The 17,315-nt window shown below is 48.4% G+C and overlaps 8 protein-coding genes across 8 annotated transcripts; 7 read left to right on the plus strand and 1 right to left on the minus strand.

Annotated features, from left to right (window-relative positions):
* Positions 1 to 251: 251 nt before the first annotated feature.
* BDCG_00172 (diacylglycerol O-acyltransferase) lies at positions 252 to 2,922 on the plus strand (the record flags this gene model as incomplete). Its single annotated transcript, XM_045415694.1, has 7 exons — positions 252 to 543; positions 650 to 690; positions 775 to 1,777; positions 1,855 to 1,947; positions 2,699 to 2,710; positions 2,782 to 2,826; positions 2,891 to 2,922. 7 exons carry the CDS (start codon positions 252 to 254, stop codon positions 2,920 to 2,922), a joined length of 1,518 nt encoding a protein of 505 aa, XP_045271583.1.
* Positions 2,923 to 4,617: 1,695 nt separating this feature from the next.
* BDCG_00173 (uncharacterized protein) lies at positions 4,618 to 5,568 on the plus strand. The gene is made up of 2 exons (XM_045415695.1): positions 4,618 to 5,013; positions 5,085 to 5,568. Exons 1-2 carry the CDS (start codon positions 4,849 to 4,851, stop codon positions 5,226 to 5,228), a joined length of 309 nt encoding a protein of 102 aa, XP_045271584.1. The 5' UTR covers positions 4,618 to 4,848; the 3' UTR covers positions 5,229 to 5,568.
* On the minus strand, positions 5,223 to 14,898 carry BDCG_00174 (methylenomycin A resistance protein). The gene is made up of 4 exons (XM_045415696.1): positions 13,868 to 14,898; positions 13,250 to 13,816; positions 7,551 to 13,184; positions 5,223 to 7,464 (listed from the first exon to the last, which is right to left on the minus strand). The coding sequence occupies exons 3-4, from the start codon at positions 7,931 to 7,933 to the stop codon at positions 6,060 to 6,062; spliced, it is 1,788 nt and encodes a 595-aa protein (XP_045271585.1). The 5' UTR covers positions 7,934 to 13,184; positions 13,250 to 13,816; positions 13,868 to 14,898; the 3' UTR covers positions 5,223 to 6,059.
* BDCG_00175 (uncharacterized protein) lies at positions 7,980 to 9,996 on the plus strand (the record flags this gene model as incomplete). Its single annotated transcript, XM_045415697.1, has 5 exons — positions 7,980 to 8,373; positions 8,451 to 8,858; positions 8,997 to 9,131; positions 9,356 to 9,807; positions 9,924 to 9,996. The coding sequence occupies exons 1-5, from the start codon at positions 8,299 to 8,301 to the stop codon at positions 9,994 to 9,996; spliced, it is 1,143 nt and encodes a 380-aa protein (XP_045271586.1). The 5' UTR covers positions 7,980 to 8,298.
* On the plus strand, positions 10,938 to 12,323 carry BDCG_00176 (uncharacterized protein; the record flags this gene model as incomplete). The annotated part of the gene is made up of 1 exon (XM_045415698.1): positions 10,938 to 12,323. The coding sequence occupies one exon, from the start codon at positions 10,938 to 10,940 to the stop codon at positions 12,321 to 12,323; it is 1,386 nt and encodes a 461-aa protein (XP_045271587.1).
* Positions 13,166 to 13,714, plus strand: BDCG_00177 (uncharacterized protein; the record flags this gene model as incomplete). Its single annotated transcript, XM_045415699.1, has 3 exons — positions 13,166 to 13,405; positions 13,464 to 13,495; positions 13,555 to 13,714. The coding sequence occupies 3 exons, from the start codon at positions 13,166 to 13,168 to the stop codon at positions 13,712 to 13,714; spliced, it is 432 nt and encodes a 143-aa protein (XP_045271588.1).
* On the plus strand, positions 14,160 to 15,828 carry BDCG_16063 (uncharacterized protein; the record flags this gene model as incomplete). The annotated part of the gene is made up of 3 exons (XM_045425337.1): positions 14,160 to 14,176; positions 14,929 to 15,367; positions 15,418 to 15,828. The coding sequence occupies 3 exons, from the start codon at positions 14,160 to 14,162 to the stop codon at positions 15,826 to 15,828; spliced, it is 867 nt and encodes a 288-aa protein (XP_045279049.1).
* Positions 15,829 to 16,217: 389 nt separating this feature from the next.
* BDCG_16064 (uncharacterized protein) lies at positions 16,218 to 16,838 on the plus strand (the record flags this gene model as incomplete). The annotated part of the gene is made up of 1 exon (XM_045425338.1): positions 16,218 to 16,838. One exon carries the CDS (start codon positions 16,218 to 16,220, stop codon positions 16,836 to 16,838), a length of 621 nt encoding a protein of 206 aa, XP_045279050.1.
* Between the last annotated feature and the right edge of the window lie 477 nt (positions 16,839 to 17,315).

Genomic DNA, 17,315 nt, shown 5'->3' on the forward strand with positions numbered 1-17,315 from the left:
GTCTCTTCTCTTCGTGGATCGCCTCTTCGGACCGGGCCAATTCGGGCTGCCACTGCTGGCATTAAATATTCCGTCTCGCCTCTCCCTATTATTCTTAATTTTATTCCTATCCTCGTCGTGTGGATATATTGACACACATCCTCTATTCACACATATACGAGCTATATATACATACCTGGCCTCCTCTTCTCAATTCTCCGTGGCTATTATCTCACAGAGGCCAGAGCCCCGCACCTATATACAAGGATAGGATGGCAAGGGTTGCCCAAATAGCTGTTTCCCCGAGTCACAACATCCAGCCGCTAGATCGCCACGAGGGGGTGGGAAAGAATGGGACAACTGTAGCTCCTCAGCTTGCGGATGCAAAGGACAAACAACCCGACAGCGGACCACAGCATGCCCATCCCAATCCACGCGCAACCAAGGGCAAATATCGCCATTTCGCCGCATACCACTCCCACCCCCGCGTTTCCTGTCTGAGTCGTGATTCGGAGACTACCCCAAGCTTCCTTGGGTTCCGGAACCTGATGGTTCTTGTGTTGAGTATGAATCTTTTCTTCTTCTTCTTCTTCTTCTTGGGGCTGGCGCATTTCATTCTCACTCCTCCGGGAGGATTGCAGTGGCTAATCCGATGATGATATCCTATTAGTTGTTATGAATCTACGTTTAATTGTCGAGAATTTTATGAAGGTGGGTTGTTACAATCACCTCAATAACTCCTCTGTCCTATTATTTATATTTGTTTCTTTACTAATGGTGAATTGTTCTACCTAGTATGGTGTCCTCATCTGTATTCGGTGCCACGACTATCGAAAACAGGATGTCATTCTCGGCGCTATACTCTTCGCGCTCGTCCCCTGCCATCTCTTCGTGGCATATGTAATTGAGTGCGCCGCGGCGCATGAGGTCAAGGGAGCCATTGGTCGCATAAAACGAAAGGAATCGGAGGAAGAAAATACTCAGGAACAGCTGGCGTTCCGATCAGCATGGATATATATCGCTTTTGCACATATTTTGAACGCCTGTCTATGTCTCCTCTTCACCAGTTACGCAGTTTACTACTATGTCAACCACCCTGGCATCGGAACACTCTGCGAGGTCCACGTCATCGTCGTTTGGCTGAAGATATGCTCCTATGCCTTCACCAACCGAGACCTCCGCCACGAAGCTCTACACTCATCTTCCACCTCCCCGCTCCCAGAAATCTACCAGTCTCTCCCTTACCCACGAAACATCACCGTTAAAAACCTAACCTATTTCTGGCTCGCCCCAACCCTGGTATACCAGCCCGTATACCCCCGCACAGAACGCATTAGATGGTCCTTCGTCGCCAAACGCGTCATGGAGATGATCGGGCTCTCCGTCTTCATCTGGCTCACCTCCGCCCAATACGCAACCCCCGTCCTCCGCAACTCGCTAGAAAAGATCGCAACCCTCGATCTAACCTCCATCATCGAGCGCGTCATGAAACTCTCCACAATATCCCTCATAATCTGGCTCGCGGGCTTCTTCGCCCTGTTCCAATCCTCCCTCAACGCCCTCGCAGAGGTCATGCGTTTTGGCGACCGCGAGTTCTACACCGAATGGTGGAACAGCCCCAGTGTGGGCACCTACTGGCGTACGTGGAATAAGCCCGTGTACCATTTTATGCGGCGGCATATCTTCTCGCCGCTCGTGGGAAGGGGGTGGAGCCCCTTTGCCGCCAGCGTTGTGGTTTTCACCTTCAGCGGAATACTGCATGAATTGCTTGTGGGGATTCCCACACATAACGTGATAGGTAAGTAAAATTACTACCCCCATACATCATGTATAGTTACTATAAACCGCTGGACATTAACCTACCATCCAACCCAGGCGTCGCCTTCGCCGGCATGGTCCTCCAACTCCCACTAATCGCAGCAACGCTACCGCTCGAGAAGATGAACGGTCCTACGGGAAAAATCATTGGTAACTGTGTGTTTTGGGTTAGTTTCTGTCTTGTGGGTCAACCGCTGGGGGCATTGTTGTATTTCTTCGCATGGCAGGCTAAATATGGCAGCGTGAGCAAGCCAGGTGTATAAGAAAATCTCTCTTTTTGGTTTTTCTTTTCTACTTTTTTGGTTTACTGGTTTCCTTCCTTCCTTCCTTCCTTTCTTTCTTTGGCCTCCTTTTTTGGTGGGGCCGTTTTCACCTCCTTTTTCTGTCTGTGGGCTTTGCGTCTTTCTCTTTCTCCTACGCCTGCCATTGGGATACAACTGTTACATGTATGTCCGTCCCTCTTGGTTTATTAAAGTCTGTTGAGTTTTGGCCTTGCTCTCTTAATTGCATTGCGCTGCATTGTGTTGCGTGTAAGGAGGAAAAATTTTGTATAAACCTGTGAATTACTCGCGTGTACGTCCATGAAATAGATGTTGTCAGGTTTCCAATCGGCGTAGTCATGGTGTCACTTCATGAAATCCTTGAAAAGCAGGCTTGGTCTGGCTTAGTAAAATTCCACCATATAACTTCCCGTGTAGCTAGCATACTTCTTAATCAAGCAAGCTTTACACCTTAGCAACATATATATAAGATAACCTTGAGCCGAGATCTGGACTAAGTTTTTGTCAATTACGCCTCCGCCTCCTGAATTCCTAGACTCTTTCTTCTCTATTCATGTGAGTGCTAGTTTTGGTCGTGCCTGCGGGCCAGATTTATCTCGCAGAATGACAACCCTTTACAGAAGGATTAGTGGGTGAGGGGGGAGGCGCGAGATTGTTGAGTTTTCTAAGGATTGAGACGCCTTCGTTCTGTGGCTTGTTGAAGTTCGCAACATCGCACGTGCTGAAGAGGAGGAATTTGTATATGTTTGTACGAACAAATGCAATTGCAATTTCATAGCCAGCAGTAATATGATTCTGAACAGCTGCAACAGTGACAAATGACTCCGAGAATATTTTGAACTGAAAGAGTGATGAGCTGCTACAGATGAATAGAATAATGTATAAAGCTGAATGACTTAATTGGAGTCAATTGACTTCTAGTAAATCTAACTAACAATGTCTGCAAAGTTACTCACAGTGATAATTAACTTCTTACTACTCCGTATACAGAGTGATGATTGCAGCAAGGAAAACTCTGAGAGAAAGAGTCTGACACATTTGATGACTTTAACAAGTGTGATGTAAATGTCTGTTATCTCTCAATCACTCTTTTGTTGCTTGAAATGTGCGGAGTTGAAATGACATCATGGTTGTTATCTTATCAATCTTGATCTTATCACGGGGTTGATCCGTTGCTCGGCACCAACATCCCATCTTCAAAGCTTCAAAAGAATGACCAAGAGTCGCGCAATTGAACATTTATTACTTACTGGCACTTTTATCTTGAAATCCAAAGAGAATCTCATGTGGCTTTATGATTGTCACAACCCGCCCGGACCAGATGCCAGGTAGACTTTTAATATAGCAGCAATGTCTTCCGTCCAAGCAGAGCAGCGCGAGACCAGTATTGATTGCTAGCTGCATGCGAAGCTACAAGCATCAGCAGCGATGAGACTAGTTTTATGTTCACAGAGCTTGACCAAGAAGATCGGTGACTTGAGGGTTGCCAAGCCACCCATCAGAGTGGAGATGATGAAGGGAGCTCCAGGGGTCATCCGGGTGCTCTTATATCAATTCAAGTTCACTGATATCTCTGACGGCGTCGGCGTACTTCCACGTAACCTTATGGTTGGGTGTCTCTTCGTTCGGATATATTTCTTGAACGTTGACTTATATATATAAAGTCCTTCCACCCACGGGTCGATGCTGTCGATGGCCATGAGTACCCCGACCTTTTTTACGACGGCTCCATGCTCCTACCACATCATGCGACCTGAAATTGCTTGAAAAATTGCAGTGCCTTCAAGATGCTGCGTCGAAGTGTCATGAACTTGGGAGCCGGAGCCTTCATGGGATGAGGAAGTATTCCGACTGCTGCTAAGCCTGGCTGTTGAGCTAGAAAATAGAGACAGTGCCCAAGAAGTCCAAGTTGAGAATGGGTGTGTCTTTTTCATTGGTCGGCACAGGTAGCAATCAGACTCTGTGAGACAGAATCACTCTTACGAGTGACTGACATTTTCTGACATTTATTTCGCATATATGACTACTACTCAAATATTCCCTCAGTCTCTAGTGCCTGCAGGCCTCCAGAATCCACCATTCACGTCTAAAAGAGTAGACTATTGTATCTACCTTTCTCAAACGGATTCTCAGGAAACCCGCACTGACAGACTCTTTTCCCTTCGCGGTAACAGGCTTTTTCCTCACTGAGGATTTTTAGACGCGAAGGGTTTTGAGCGAGTATCACTGCAGTTCTGGATATGGACTCACAGAGTCAACCCAGTGAAGGGCTTCGCGGACGAAGCTCTAGAGAGGAGGGGGGGGTATGGTATGTAAGAAACCCTGCTCCTCAGGGCCCTTCTTACCCCTATTCTCACCACTCACCTAACCAGTAGGGTTAGCAAGTCTTGGCCACACAATCTATATAAACTGGAGTTGCAACCATCTCTTTGCAACTCAGCTTGAACACTATTACATATTTGATCCCTATCTTTATCATTCATGAATACTTCTGATTGCTAGTACATTTCATGTCAAGCAGCTTGAAATGTAGGAATATGAGCTTTGTAAGCGGTTATTCTAAGTGTTCACAGCTTAACATGAGATGTAATAACAATCAGAGAAGTATTCATGAATGATAAAGATAGGGATCAAATATGTAATAGTATTCAAGCTGAGTTGCAAAGAGATGGTTGCAACTGTCTATATAGATTGTGTGGCCAAGACTAGGGGTAAGAAGGCCCCAGCTGACAGTGATTGAGTGCAAAATACTCTACCTGGATCAGACGGTATGGTACAACTAGGTGTCTGGATGGTCGCTCTATGCAAGCGGCTGGAAGGGCCCATGAAAAATCCAGAAAAGCTGGAAGCGCCGTTGAAGCCCATGCCATGTTTGAAAATTGAAGGCCTTGATTGGAAGGCGTATTGGTGTTTCGTTGGAGATAAAGGCGAGACTGTAAGTTCCTTCGACTTGGCATATTCTAAATGGCGTTGATTAATTTGTTTTTTCCTTTCTTTTTTCTACAGATGCTGTACGGGCCCCAACACCTCGTCTCGACGATGAGTATGAAGGGCATGTATCAGATCTTTATGGCATTGCGGGAGACAGCGAAATATGGCCGGGATGATCACTGGCCATGGTTTAGGGAAACAATTCTATGGGAAAACTAGAATTGCTGTCATCATCAACAGGCGACATTTTTCATGAAAACAGTTTTGTTGCTCTTGACCTCGTACGGTATCAATATTGGATTTTAGTGGAAGAGAAATGGAGGGTTATGAGCAAATTTGTTCCGATCCATGATCCATGGTTGTAAGAGTAATCGGGCCGATGTAGGTATGTACTTCCCGGCAGAGATGTGGAGAGGTTTTAACTGAAAGATATTTTACATCAACAGATCACTTGTAGTCTACCTAACCCAGGCTACAATGCCCCCATGCGATGCGGGTTGTTAAATATCAAAAAAAATAGGAACCATTGACTAGCAGCTGGAAAATACGTAGTTTTGAGGAAGGAACAGATTCAAAATCGTATTCTGAATCGCAACTAACTCTAAAGACAGCAAGATAGATGGATGGATCTGAGATGAGTTAGCGGTATGAAGATACAACAATGAACGTATTAAGGGGGAGATGTGTTATCCCTTGAAACCCAACACTTCCCCTTGAGAGAAAAAGATGAAACCTCTATCCGGTACTCTTTTAAAACAGCCGCCAAATACGGAACATATAATTTACACTTTTATACAAGAGAAACAGCTTCCAATTCCCGAAGGCATACACTGACTCATGAGCCCTTCGTCCAAATATTGCTCCCTTCCTTCGACAGATAGGGAAAAGTAGTCCAGACAAAATACGGTATATAGGATCCTTTTATTCTGCAGCGGGATGAAATTCATCTGACCGCCTAGCTTTGCACCGTTCATCCCCCAAATCGGGAACTTGACTGTTACAGCGACTGTTATCAGAGAAAAGCCGCTACTTCTTGCAAGATCCAGATTCTTAGGCTTTAGGGGCCTTCGTTTTCGGCTTTTCTTCGATTCCATAATTGGTCTCTAACTCACTCCGCATAGGTACCTCCTTCACAAGGTTCACGGCGAGGAACCCGACAGCAGCAAAGGCGAGTGACACCAACCACGTTAGGCGCAGACTCCGGGAAAAGACTTGGGTAACTGCGACACGTGAAGCCGGAGGCAGAGTCCCAAGAAACGCGGCAGTAGCATGCTCATACGCCTGGCCCGCAGAGAACTCGGCTCTGAGCGTGGCATCCTGGATGAGCTTGGGTGCCAATTCGTCGGAGCGGGTGTTGAAGATGGCAGCGGGAATGGCCGTCCCCCACACCATGCCGAAGCTGCGGACAAACGACCATGTTGCCGTTGCCAGCGCCGTGTCAGACTCGCTCAGCGGGGCTAGGAGTGCTGGAAGAAGCGTGGGAACCAGCATGCCGACTCCCATGGAGTAGACAACCTGGAAGCCAACCCAGTGCCCGGTGCTCGAATTCATGTCCAGGAGGGTGAAAAGGCCGAGGCCGATGAGAGTGATGGCCCAGGAGACGTAGTGGATGGGCTTGTAGATGCCTAGCTTGGTCATGAGACCTCCCCCGATGCCCGCCGCAGGGAGGATGGAGAGGACTGTTGCGAGGATCTGGAGCCCGGAAAGGCTGGGCGACGAGCCGAGAACGCCCTGGAAGTAGACAGGCATGAAGTAGAGCTGCCACACGGTGATTATGCCGTGGAAGAATGTCATGACAAGGACACCGACTGACGTTCGATTGGAAAAGAGGTGCAGCGGGACGGTGGGATTTGGGGCAAGGTGAGAGCCCTCAAAGGCAAGGAACCCCGCCAGACCAGCCATGCCTACGAGCAGCGGCACCAGGACGTGGTAGGACGACCACGGGTACAGCCCTCCCGCCCACGACAAGCCGAGGAGAACCGACGTGATGGCCGCTATGAAGATGACGTTCCCCATCCAGTCAATCGTCGCTATTCTCGTAGCCAGGTTCGTCTCCTTCTTGTACTGGACATTTAGGAAGAAGAACAGAGAGACGAGGGCAGCGCCGCCCACGGGTAGCGCCAGATAGAAAGTCCAGCGCCAAGTCGAGTACTGCACGATGAGTCCGGCGAAGAAAGGGCCCAGCGCGGTACCCAGGAAGATGAAGCCCATGACGATGGCCAGAAACTTGCCGCGCTCTCTTAGCGGCACCACGTCGCAGATGATGGTCTCGGTGAGCACGGTGGTGCCGCTGGCTCCGATGCCCTGAATGATTCGGCCGACAATGATCGTTCCTATGTTGTTTGCGCCACCGCAGATGCCGCTGCCGAGCACGAACATGGCGGTTGCGATGAGCATGGGCCAGCGGCGACCGAAGACGTTTGCCAGCTGCCCGTACAGAGGCTGCATCGCCGTCCTAGAGAAGAATGGAGGGCTGGTTAGTTAAACCCAGAGACAGGCCTGTTCCCCTCTCCTCCCACTCGAGCGCCAGGTGTTACTCACATGGCAAACATATATCCATTCACGACCCAGATGTAGAGGTGGCCGCCGCCTAGATCGGCGATAATCGAGGGAAGCGCTGTCGACGTAATGGTTCCCTCCAGAGCCGTGAGTAGACCCGCGAGGCTGATGGAACCCAAGAGAGCCCAAAATCTCCAGTCTCTTTTGACCGGAGGCACATGCATAGTGTCTAGGGTCTCTGGAGCTTCTAAAATCTCTGGAGTCGTAGCCTCTGACGACAAATTCATGGTGTTGCTGCTGGGTGCATCGTCGTCTTCCGCGCCTCTGGTCAAAGACTCTTGCATGGTTTTAGGTAACTCGCGAGTGCTTTGGTTTGAATAGCATGTTCTTGCCGTGGGGTCTGTGTTCGGATCATGCCATGCCATATATGTCTATGGGTTCGGGATATTTGCCTGCTTGCTGGCGTCCCTCTTAATATTGGTTTCGGGGGCGCGATCGCTTGAGGAACAAGAGCAGATTTCTCGGAACAAAAGAAGAGAGAGGAAATACCCGGTCCGGATCTGTGGAGGGAGATCCATCCGTGCATTCGGTGTGTTCTCATCGGGCGGGTCTCTGATCAAAGGGGTTATATTCGGAGGGTAAAAATAAAATTGCCTAATTAGGAAATTCGGAGGGTTTAACGTAGCGCCGTTCATGCAACCTCACCCGTGGCCTCTTATCCCGCTACAAGGGTCGATACGGTCAATCACTAAATTGCAGACAGCCTCGAGCCTATGCGCCTCACGTTAAGATGCTGGACGCGCTTAGGTTAAGATGGTGTGGCATTGGCATGTATGATCAATCAAAGAAGCTGACGTTGGCACAGGTCCGGCTCCGTGCCTTTTGAGACACCAGCTCACTCGCCTTCGGAGGTCTCTCCAAACAGCTATCTATCCTAGATAGACAGCTAGACATGGTACGCTCCGATCCCGCGGCACCAATGCCGTCCACAATGCGAGCCTAGGCCTACCAGCATCGCGGCCACTACAAGTCGTCCCTCAAGCTTGTCGGTTCGTTTCCCACGCCGGCCCGAACTCCAGCAACATCATCGCCCTCGTCTCCTACGTCGTGCTCGGATTCTTGATCGTCCACTTCATGGGCGTCTTTCTTCCTCTGCCCTTTGCACCGCCCCTAGTCCCCGAGCTCTGCGTCTCTCGCGTTGTCCTGTCGCTGTCGCGGGGGACGAGGCTTCCGAAGGGCTACGGCAGCCCGGTAGCCCGGCACTCGGGTGCTGGCCATGACGGGGCCGATGAGCATTGTGTTCTGCGGCACCGGGGTTCTGAAAGAGCACATGCGAAGTTTCTTATGAAAGTTATCTCATCAGTCTTAGTGATAACTAGGTCTAAAAGAGCAGAAAAGTCATCTCTTATCTAGTCTGAAAATAGAGAATGAGTGACTGTGATTGAATTAGTCAATTCAACAGAATGAGCTCTACTCTCTCTACCGGAGGCCTATGTTGTGTCACTCTCGGGACCCGGTGTCGAGGAGCACGGCGCTGGTGAGCACCTGGTTCTCAGCCTGGGTCAGCACGCTGGACTTATCTCCAACGGGTTAACAGCCTCGACTGTGGTTCAAACTACCAAGGTCCGTTCGTGCCGGCCGGTGCTCGTCAATAGGGCCAGTGGGATTGTCGAACACATCGCCGTGCAGCTGTGCCGTGCCCTAGGTTGCCTTCCTTTTGGGAGTTGCGAGTGATTCCAAATGAAGCTTTGTTTCGAGGATGCGGAATTGACAAAGTATGCTTCACCCTGCGTTATTCTCCATTATGCTTCTGGGGCCCTGATGATAGTGCATGTTGCTGTCCACAGTTTGTAGATTACAAGAAACACGCCTTGCTGCCACGCTCTCTGGCCTCGGCCTATGGATTGCAGGCCCTCTACGCAAACCTTCAAGATATCTCTGTCCAGGTGGCCCCTTTGGTCAACATCGGCGCTTTTCATGTAGGAGACGGTGTCCTGAGACAAATGGTTCGATGGTTCTTGAACAGCTCGTGTCTGACCTGGATCAGTGGCAATCATCGCTCCAATATCCTCTTCACCAATACTCCCAACATGTATGAAGTTTTGACTCTTGTTGAGATAGTCGAACAGGGAAGGTTAAAGGCTGTTCTGGACTCTAGTAGGTTCGCAATAGAGGACCTCATGAAGGCGTGCGAACTTGTCACGAGCAGGATGTTTTGGGGTAAGGTTCTCATCCGGGATCCCATGCTGAATATTAACGCAGCCATCATAGCCAGATGCACAATTCCATTTGGGAAACGGTGCGAAGACAGCTTTTCTTTTCCTTTTCTTTTCTCTTTCTTTTCTTTTTTCTTTTTCTTTTTCTTTTTTTGTGATACAAGAGCTTTGTAATTATTCAAGTATTCTCTATTTCAAGCTACCAGCTCGGGAATCCCAGCACTACCAGCCTATTGTCGTCTGTACCTAGTATGCCTATCTCCCATAAGTGAAAGACAATGGATCTCTCAGCTAACGGGGTAGCGGGCGCCAGAAGCGCTCATTCCTCCTGTTGCGAATTCAACCTCGCATATTTTCCGTTCACCTGCAGCGCTGAGTGACAAGGACGATTGTGTACTGCGGGCAGCTGGCAGAAGGCATTGGCGTTATATCTGGAGCTTCATGTAATATTGAGCTCTTGCGTATGCAAGACTGGAAACAGGTAACTTCTCAATCAGCATTGGTTTCCCTGCCACTTTAAAGTGAGTCTTTCCTCAGCTTGGCTCCTGCTGAGAGAGAGATTGAAAGAGAGATGTCCACTTTTGCTATCCTTCATGGATCTCAATACCTATGATCATGCGATATGCAGCTCAGAGTAGCTTTTCGACATTTGAAGCAGAGTTTAGGGGAATTCAGAGAAAGAAATGTTGCCTTAGTTGCCGACAAATATCTGGGAGGTATAAATCATATCATGCCGTCAAGACTACTGTGCTGGAGACCAAGTAAGATACATTCTCGACATCAGAACGGCGCAAGAGGCATTTACCCCGAAATAAAACCGGCAATGGACCATATAGAAAACCAGGTCGGGAGATTGAGGATATTTAGTATTAGATAAAATGGGATAATATAAACCTCTCTGTAAGTAGAGATGGTCAACTCTCAAGGCTCCGAATGCGTGAATGCGCCGATCGGAGGTTAGAAGCAGCAGCATTCAAGGCAGTGCCATCTAGCCCATATTGTGCCCCTAACATGGAGGCAGATCAATTCACACTCATCATGCAACACATAGGTAAAATAATAGTTAGTAGGAGATGTTTATGTAAACTTGATGAGCCCTCGTAGGTAGTTTATATTGATGCGGGACGGATTAAAGATACTCCGGTTCATTTAGTTACCCAAACAACCATCGCCCTTTGCGTGTGTACCAACCTGACTGACCACCATCACCACCATGCAGCAACACCAGCGGCGGCCGGCTGCTAAGCGGTCGGCATGCGACCGATGTCGAGAACACAAGCTGCGATGCTTGCGATCGCAAAGCCTGGACAATGGACCTTGCGTCCGCTGTGTCCGAGCTGACGTATCCTGCGTAACGGGCGCTCCAAGACCACTCGGACGCCCTCCCACCAGGCCCAACAACACGCATCAGCTACGGGGACCCCGACGACCACGGCATTCAGTATTTGTAGCTGCCACAGCACCCAAATCTGTGCCCGAAGTGTCCCCCGCATCCGTTGCGGAAACAGAGCCCAAAACCCCTACCGAATCCTTCCAGGAACTTGCGTCAAAATCGACTCCAGGTAACAGCAGCTTCGATAGCTTCCACGACCCCCTCACTGTGGACTCCGAACTATATAGCATGTTCTTCGACGAGGGAGTATCCGGCAGCCAGACTCCGGGCGCAGTCGTGGATGCCCTGGTTCTTGGATTCCCTAACGACACTGCCCCGCTCTCAAACCTTGCCGATGGTCCCAACCCAGGCGCCTTCACCCTTGGAGCAGACCTCCATGGGTTGCATGGTAGAGAGCAGCCGGCGCCAAAATCACTTCCCGCTCTGCCTGGTAACAACAGTCTAGATTTCTGCGTTGACCCTACTATTCAGCTTCAATCTCTACCCGGCAACGCCCTTAACATCGCAAGTAGACTGTCGGAGCCGTGTCTCGGCTCGAGCAGCGCCCTCGCCCGGCTTGCTCGCCTCAACGAAGACATCGCCCATCAGCTTTCGCACATGGACACTTTCGTTCTAAGCATTCCCCCTCCAAATCTCATCCATTCATGTGTTGACAAGGTCGTGGATCTGCAGGTGAACCCCATCCTCCGGGCCCTGGAGAGTACCTCCAAATTGGCGGCCATTGTCAAGCAAATCATCTCGCCAATCCAGGATCACGGATCGTCGCCTTTGAACACACCGGTCGTGCTCATGTGCTTGTCTGGCCACATACAACTGCTACAGATATACGACTCCATCTTCTTTCACGTCTACCGGTTCTTGATGGGCCTGCATGATATCCTCGGCTTCTTTGAGAATTTGCCGGGGTTCACTCATATTAGCGGCCTACCGCCCATCAAGGGCGACTTGTATATCAAAATCGTGGTTCAAGTGGCCCAGCACAGTATCAGCAGCGTCGAACGGGTCATGGGCCTCCCGGCAGAGCTGTGCCTCTCACCGCAGAGGACGTTGTCAAAGAGCTTACTTGGCTACGTGGATTCACCTGACCCATTTCAGAGCATCATGGACCAGGCTTGCAATCCCTTTGAGAAATCAGGACGAGCTCTTGTCGCATCCTTGAGAACCAACATCGGGAATGTGCTAGGTCTCCTGAGGGATGATGGCTAGTTTATGCTAGCTGCTGGTTTTGAAACACTCGATGCAAACGAATATCAACAACTTGACACCAGGAACCACAAACCCTAGGCCCTCCAGACATGAGCTCTTGTTCATGCTCGGTTACCCGAGATCCCCCTCCCAATCTCAGCAGCCTACTACCATTTGGGTACGTCTTTGGAACAGATGCGTGATACAAAGGGTATCATTCCGGCAACCAAAAAAAAAAAAACTCGCGAACGTAAAATCGCTACGTGTCCAAACCTGAAGAGCGCAGTCTTGCTTTTTGGCGCAGGAACTCAAATCCCTGGCAGCATAGACAAAAACGATGCAGTACGAGCGAGACTACTCGCGCGGAAGCTCCCCTCGAGGGTAATTGCATGGAAAACATGCGACACCTTCTCGACTCTGATTGGAACAGCCTCAAAGGTCATAGTGTGTGTCAGTATAGCTATAGCTGTAGAACTATATATCAGCTCCTGTATATGTGGCCTGAAGCCATCCCAGCAGACGAGAGGCGCGACGCCGTCCATGTCGTTCACGTCTAGCAATTTTCAATCAAGCAAACTTTACACCGTTCAACAAAATGAGCCATAGAAGCTACCAAATTCGGGTTCCATTTTAACCACATCTCGCTGCCAAGACACTTCCTAAACCATAGATTACCGCGCATGTTCCTAGAGTTTAATTTATTGGTACTGAACAATACCATGAACAGAGGGTTGTTGTATAATTCATGTAAGCGTCAAACAGGGATCTGAAGGTTTGTCAGGCGGAAAGTTTGTCAAAGCGCATGCTTTCTTCATCCTCCCCCGCTTTGGTCTTTTGCACCACAGTCTCTTGGACCGCCAAAAATGAACTTTAACGATATGACTGTTGCCAAGGTCAGATTTGTGGTTCACACCATGGGTAAAAGCAGAAACCATTGGTCAATATACCTGATTCTCCAGGGTGAAACATCATATGTTCGCTTGAACATGTCTCTTGCAAATGGTGGCGATGAAAATGGGACTTTCAGCGCGACATTGCACCCCTATGCCCTATCAGACTCAAGGCTTACATACTTTGATTATCATACTTGCGCCAATCCCAAAGTAGGGCACTGCCTCCAATTGATTCAGGTGAAGGGATGCACCAGGTATCAAATGACAGGTTCTGGAAATGGCTGTCGTTATTGAGTGTATGTATGTCGGCTAAGCAGAACCTTTTTCTTGAAACTTGATTCATCTAACGTATCTTATAGGGGAACGGTCTTCTTGGATATGACGAGTCAAGGATATATTCCGCTCTCCGATAATGAGAGGAACGGGTTCATGCAACGCATGCAAAATCGATACCATAGAAACGCCCAAGGACACATTGTGCAGCTCCCAGATCCAATGGAAATTGGTGAATTTTACTAGAGCTATTTGATTGCTGATGTAAAATTTACTCGACACATGGTACATCAAATAAGCAAATCAAACTGCTTCACTGATTCCCAGTCTATCTCCGGTGGATTGGAACTGTTGACTTCGTTAGTTCAAGTGTCATCAATGCTTTCTGAGGAGACATACAAAATATATTTCAAATTGTTCTGATAAACTCGATCCAAAAGTCCAATTATATGTCCATCTTTAGTTTTCATACCCTCTTTTTGATATATAGAGTCAAGCGCATTTGTGAGATTGTATGCGAAATTGGGGTCTTCCTTCTGTCCTATAAATAGGATGGAGTATTTTTCAAACTCTCGAGAATAAAAGCCCGCATATTCCCAGTCCAAAAGATAAATACACCCATCTTGAAGAATGATATTCCGTCGACTAAGATCCATATGGCAGAACACAAAGTCGGAAAGTTGAAAATCAAATGCGGTTTCCGAAGCAGTAAGTCGGGCACGTTCACCCAGCCATGAATTAAGACTTTTCATTGAGCTGAGTGATTTTCCAGCCCCGTCCTCAGAAAACAGGTACCCTCGAGGTATCCCGCGAGTCCGAGGCCCTGGGAAGTCTGGTGGAACTTTCGTAGCGAAACCGTATAATTGCTTCAGCCAAATTTTGAATGACTTCAGGATTTTCCTGGGGCATGATATTTTCGAATGAAATGCCATCAATGAACTCCATAACCAGATATCCAATATTGGACCTTGTGAAATATCGGTAGACTTCCGGAACGTTTGATTTTGGTCCCACGTGAATGAAGATAGGCATGTTTCTGATTTGCAACCTTCATCTGCTGTGACACTCCATCCAATATTTGACGATAGTTTTATTATGGGTGAGCCTCTTGAAAGAGCGTCCACAGTGAGCAAGGCCGGTAACTAGTGATGAAAAAGTACGCTCCTGGTGTTACCGTGGCCCCTGTGGGAGAGTGTTGGGGGTCCCGGGGGTTGATCGGCCCTTCTACCAGCAGCGCTGGTGGTGACTGAGCTCTTTTGCCCCAAGTAGCCTACAGAGAGAACACTCACCCGATCACGTTGTTGATGGCTATCGGTCGATTGGAGAGCCCCGATTCATTCAGTTTGCTTTGGCACAAAAGCTGCTTTGACGAAAAGGGGGAAAAGGATTTTCAGCGGTTGGCCAGCTAACAAAGTTTTCTTTCGGTGGAGAGCAAAGGATCTTCTGAAAATATGGGCCAGGTATTTACGTCAAAATTTCCCGTTTTCACCTCCTATCACCTACGGTTTTGCTAATTCCAGCGCGTCGTCTCAGCCGCCCTTGAGAATACTTCAACTCTACCATCTTGTCCCACAATCCGCCCGTCTCTTTCTCTATCGCCTTCTCCTTCCAATTGGTACATACCTCTACGGTACCGGGACTTACGGTGTGCTTAATGTTCAACGGCTACCCTTCAAACGGGCCCCGTCTCAGCGTCTCGTGAACGAAGCGCGTGCACTTGAATTGGTGGCAAAACACACCACATTAAATGCACCTCGGGTTCTTGATTTTATCGAGTTACCAGCAGCAGAAGAGTGTTGGATGTTGACCACTCGCATCGAGGGTGACATTGCGGGAAAATGCCTCCCGTTGATGGATGCTGAACAACTAGAGCAGTTCAGCATTGATTTTAGGGATTATGTGGAGCAAATTCGATCTATCCCAAATCCCTATTCCCATCTTATCTGCAGCCCACTTTGGTGGAGAGTGTCGCGAGTCGAATTGACCATGACAATGGCGGGAACGGACCCTACAACAAAATTGAGGATCTGAACAAGCGTCTCATGAGCATCTCTAGCCTGATTCCACCAGAAGACGCTGATAGAGCTCTGGTTGCAGAGGTACATTCCCGGCCATACCGTGTTTTCTTCACGCATGCGGATCTCAAGCCAGGAAACGTGCTGGTACATAGTGGTAGATTATCTGGGTTTGTTGATTGGGAATTTGCAGGTTGGTATCCTGAGTATTGGGAGTACAGCAAGGCGTGCTATGTTGTGTACGGATGGCAGCTTTGGTTGGAAACGATGAAAAAGGCGTTCCCTGAATACCCTGATGAATGGAGAGCTGAACGGGTACTCCAAGCCCATACCTGTCCCTTCTGATCTACATTTTTGCTGCATGAAGCGCTTCCTACTTCAGTTTCAGATATGGTGTTGAGCATTGCTGACCATTGTAAAGAAGAAACCAAAGGAAGATTTCGATTAATCAACCCACTATTCCCCGTAATCAATGATTTCAAGTGGCCAGTGCCCAGAATAACCCCCTGCCCCAACAGGCTTGGCTAGGATTGGTTTTAGACTTCATAACCTGAAAGAAGGATGAAACTCATCAGCATTTCTTCTTTCTACATTTATAGGAAATGCACCTATAAATATAACCTGTCGCGCTCATATGCTACCGGCGGTAGATTCATTGGCCGTCGAGAGGCCATACACAAAACACGATAGCAACGGCGCAGGCGATCGCGGCAAGCGCTTCACGTTCACTACCAATGGAAACCCTTAGATGGCAATACCCCTGTCCCAAAACGTCCAGGGCGCATTCTGCGTCATGGTGGGAAACACCATCTGTTGGTTCCCATTGCTTTACTGGATACCGCACGCGCCGACAACCTTCTCCAAGGAACGTACGCCTGTCCTCTTTCATGTCTCCACTGAGGACTGCGCCCTCCTTTCTTCTGTACATGCTACTGAACGATGACAACCGATGGGAGAGTCATGGGCCGCCTCGCAGGATCGCCTATATAAAGCGCCTTAACTCTGCCCTCGTCCCTGGATGTCTTCAAATCCAAACCAACAGAACCAGAATCGATTCTCCAATCTTATACTCAACCGTTGCCCCCAGTATCCAGAACCCTATATCCACTCCCCCCTTTCGCGGCATACTTCGTTGCCAATTCTTCATTCAAAGTCCAGCCCTTTCCTGTCTTCGTCGTCTCGGTCCATACACCTCGTTCCGACAACTCTGGCGGGCTTTACGTCCTGAGCTCATCGCATTTTCAATCGACGGTTTCCAGCGTTTTCGATCTATCCCGTCTGACCCCATACCATCGATCCCATACCACCATGGAAGCCAACGGGATTTATCTCATTCTTTCAGTTGCTGCGGTTGAGTACCATTGGGGGATCTATGTGGCCGAGAATGCAACTAAGGGGGTCATCCACCACGCCAATAACACGCAAGGCGGTTGGTCGTACGAGCGCAAGCTCACTCAAACCCTTGTCCTCTCGAAAATGTTAGCATTGGCCTTGAAAATCGGAACCATCCCCCTACCGCAAGAGTTTCTCTATTATAGATATAGAGAATAATATTCTGTGAGTAATTAATAAGTTCTCTAAGACTTCTTTTACAGAGATTATTCATGATTCAGATAGCTACTTCTGAATATCTGCAGTAGAGTTCACAGAGATTAAAGTATATAAGTTTCTAGTTCTTTCAGTTATAACAGATGATTGCTGACTGATAGAGCTTGAAATATAAGAATAAGTACTCACAGACAATTATTCAGGTATTTGCAGCTTGATATAATATATACTGATAGCTACTAGAAGTATTCACAGTAGAAAGATAAAATGTAGAGATTAAGTAT

Source organism: Blastomyces dermatitidis (genome assembly GCF_000003525.1).
Source record: "Blastomyces dermatitidis ER-3 genomic scaffold supercont1.1, whole genome shotgun sequence".
NCBI lineage: Eukaryota > Fungi > Ascomycota > Eurotiomycetes > Onygenales > Ajellomycetaceae > Blastomyces > Blastomyces dermatitidis.

Coding starts and splice junctions, on each gene's coding strand:
- BDCG_00173 (XM_045415695.1), top strand. CDS start 4,849: ATGGTACAACTAGGTGTCTGGATGGTCGCTCTATGCAAGCGGCTGGAA. Junction 5,014..5,084: donor TTGGAGATAAAGGCGAGACT/GTAAGTTCCTTC, acceptor TTTTTTCTACAG/ATGCTGTACGGGCCCCAACA.
- BDCG_00174 (XM_045415696.1), bottom strand. CDS start 7,933: ATGGCATGGCATGATCCGAACACAGACCCCACGGCAAGAACATGCTAT. Junction 7,465..7,550: donor AATGGATATATGTTTGCCAT/GTGAGTAACACC, acceptor ATTCTTCTCTAG/GACGGCGATGCAGCCTCTGT.